This window comes from Chlorocebus sabaeus, chromosome 28 (assembly GCF_047675955.1).
Source record: "Chlorocebus sabaeus isolate Y175 chromosome 28, mChlSab1.0.hap1, whole genome shotgun sequence".
In the NCBI taxonomy this organism is placed as follows: Eukaryota; Metazoa; Chordata; class Mammalia; order Primates; family Cercopithecidae; genus Chlorocebus; species Chlorocebus sabaeus.
The window spans coordinates 896205-899649 of record NC_132931.1 but is presented as its reverse complement, the minus strand read 5'-3'; the positions used below and the strand labels follow the sequence as shown (position 1 = coordinate 899649).

The following is a 3445-nucleotide window of genomic DNA, read 5'->3' as shown; positions in this document are numbered from 1 at the left end:
GATAAAATCATTGTTCCTTTAAACAAGGAACAGGTTAAACAAGCCTTTATCAATTCTGGTACTTGACAGATTGATCTTACTAATTTTGTGAAAATTATTGATAATCATTACCCAAAAACAAAAATCTTCCAGTTTTTAAAATTGACTACTTGGGTTTTACATAAAATTACCAGACATAAACCTTTAAAAAAGTGCTCTGATGGTGTTTACTGATGGTTCTAGCAATGGAAAAGTGGTTTACACCAAGCCAAAAGAATGAGTCATTGAAATTTAATATCACTCAACTGAAAGAGCAGAGTTGGTTGCTGTCATTTCAGTGTTACAAGATTTTAATCAGCCTATTAACACTGTATCAGATTCTGATATGTAGTACAGGCTACAAAGGATATTGAGGCAGCCCTAATCAAATATGGTATGGATGATCAGTTAAACCAGTTGTCTAATTTGTCACAACAAACTGTAAAAAAAGAAATTTCCCATTTTATATTATTGATATTCGAGCACATACTAATTTACCAGGGCCTTTAACTAAAACAAACAAGCTGACATGCTAGTATCATCTGCCTTCATAAAAGCACAAGAACTTCATGCTTAACTCATGTAAATACAACAGGACTAAAAAATATATTTGATATCACATAGAAACAGGCAAAAAATATTGTACAATATTGCACTCAGTGTCAAGTCCTACACCTGCCCACTCAAGAGGCAGGAGTTAATCCCAGAGGTCTATGTCCTAATACGTTATGGCAAATGGATGTCACACATGTACCTTCATTTGAAAAATTGTCATTTGTCCATGTGACAGTTGATACTTATTCACATTTTGTGTGAACAACCTGCTAGACAAAAAAACAAAGTACTTCCTATGTTAAAAAACATTTATTATCTTGTTTTACTATCATAGAAGTTCCAAAAAAAATTTAAAACAGATAATGGGCCAGGATACTGTAGTAAAACATTTCAAAAATTCTTAAATCAGTGAAAAATTACACATACAACAGGAATCCCTTATAATTCCCAAGGACAGGCCATAATTAAAAGAATTAATAGAACACTCAAAGCTCAATTAGTTAAACAAACAAAAAAAATAGGAATATAACACTCCCCAAATAAAACTTAATCTAGCACTCTATACTTTAAATTTTTTAAACATTGACAAAAATCAGACCACTACTTCTACAAAACAACATTTTACTGAAAAAAAAAAAAAAACTGATTTGGTGAAAAAAGAACAAAAATAAGACATAAAAAATGAAAAAGGTAATAACATGGGGAAGAGGCTTTACTTGTGTTTCACTGGAAAAAAATCAGCTTCCTGTATGAATACCCACTAGACATTTATCTACAATAAACCCATCGAAGATGAAAAAAAAAAAAAAAAACACCTCCGCAAAAACGAAAAACCCACAATCAAGCATCATCGACTTGCCAAGTAAACAAAATGGCAATATCAAAAAAACAGATAAAGCTGCCATCCACCAAAAAAGTGGAACCGCCAACCTGGGGTCAACTAAAGAAGCTGACACAGTTAGCTAAAAAAAAAGCCTAAAAAAAACAAGGGTAACACAAACTCTAGAAAATATACTGCTTACAGCTTTGATAATTATATCAACGGTGGTAAGTCTCCCCATGGCTGCAGAAACAGCTGCAGCTAATTATACTTACTGGGCCTATGTGCCTTTCCTGCCCTTAATTCGGGCAGTCACATGGATAAATAATCCTATTAAAATACATGTTAATAATAGTGCATGGGTACCAGGCCCCACTAGATGATCGTTGCCCTGCCCAACCTAAAAAAAAATAATAAATATTTCCATTGGGTATTATTATCCCGCTACTTGCCCAGAAAAGGCACCAGGATGCTTAATGTCTACAACCCAAAATTGGTGGGTAGAAACACATACTATCAGTGGCACCAGGAGATTTACTTATCACATGGTAAGTGAAATGTCACTTGAGCCACAGATAAATAATTTACAGGACTCTTCTTATCAAAGATCATTACAATTTAGGCCTAAAGGGTAGCCTTGCCCCAAAGAAATTCCCCAAAAATCAAAAGACCCAAAAGTCTTGGTTTCGAAAAACTGTGTGACTGATACTGCGGTGGTATTACAAAACAACAAATTCAAAACTATCATAAATTGGGCCCCTTGAGGACGATTATATTACAATTGTAAGGGCCAGACTCATGTTCACAGGCCCCATCCATCTGGCCCATTAATCCGACCTATAAGAGTGATTTAACTAAAAGGGAAGACCAGGTTTATAAAAGGTCAAAACCACCCTATCCATAAAAATGCGGAAAAAAGAGAATTTCATCACCTCGACCAAAGTTAGTTAGTCCTGTTACTAGTCCTAAACATCCAAAATTATAAAAACTTACTGTGGCTTTGTACCACATTAAAATTTGGTCTGGAAATCAAGCTATAAAAACAAAAAATCATAAGCCATATTATACTATCAACCTAAATTCCAATCTAAAAATTCCTTTACAAAGTTAGGTAAAATCCTCTTATATACTAGTTTTAAAAACATAGTTTTTTTTTTTTTTTCCACTAGTTGTCAAATGATCCTTTATTGAAATACTTTCCTTTGTGCTTAACTGGCTGGGCATTCTACAGCACCACTGTTGATGTCATCTATGATGTCATGAGGGTGGCGGCCGTCAACATTACAGCCCACAGACTGGGCAGTCCCCAGGATCTCTTTAATGGTTCCAGAGAGTTCTCTGGCTAAGAATCGGTGTCGCATCTGTCGAGCAATGTTGATGATCTCATCAAAAGTGATATTCCCACTGTGTTTAATGTTTTTCTGTTTCTTTCTGTCTCTTGGTGGTTCCTTGAGGGCTTTGATGATCAGGGCAGAGGCAGAAGGCACCACCTCAATCTGGGCCTGTCTGTTCTGAATGGTCAGTTTCACTGTAATCCTCAGGCCCTTCCAGGCACCCGTTGCCTTGGCAATGTCATCACCAACCTTTTTTGGAGACAAACCCAGGGGGCCGATCTTGGGGGCCAGCGCAGAAGTGGCACCGACTTCACCTCTGGTGCACCTCAGGTATACGACTTTGATCTCCTTGGGGTCGAACGTCGGTGGCATGGTGGAGGCAGTTGGTGTCGGATGAACCCGGATTCGGGACGACCGAAGAAAGTTGCACCTTCGCCCCCTCCGAGCTGAAAGCCGAGAGCAAAAACATAGTTATTAAACCAGATTCCCAAGCTATAACCTGTGAAAATTTTAGATTATTTACTTGCATTGATTCAACTTTTAATTGGCAGCACTGTGTTCTACTAGTGAGGGCAAGAGAGGGCGTGTGGATCCCTGTGTCCATAGACTGACCATGAGAGGCTTCCCCATCCGTCCATATTTTAACAAAAGTATTTTAAAAAGTTCTGACAAGATCCAAAGGATTCATTTTTACTTTAATGACAGGGATTATGGGTCT

The 3445-nt window shown here is 37.2% G+C and overlaps 1 protein-coding gene across 1 annotated transcript; it reads right to left on the bottom strand.

Moving 5' to 3' along the window:
• Positions 1-2542: 2542 nt before the first annotated feature.
• LOC140710603 (large ribosomal subunit protein uL11-like) lies at positions 2543-3164 on the bottom strand. Its single transcript, XM_073012640.1, has one exon. It carries the CDS (start codon positions 3097-3099, stop codon positions 2602-2604), a length of 498 nt encoding a protein of 165 aa, XP_072868741.1. The 5' UTR covers positions 3100-3164; the 3' UTR covers positions 2543-2601.
• Between the last annotated feature and the right edge of the window lie 281 nt (positions 3165-3445).

Coding starts and splice junctions, on each gene's coding strand:
- LOC140710603 (XM_073012640.1), bottom strand. CDS start 3,099: ATGCCACCGACGTTCGACCCCAAGGAGATCAAAGTCGTATACCTGAGG.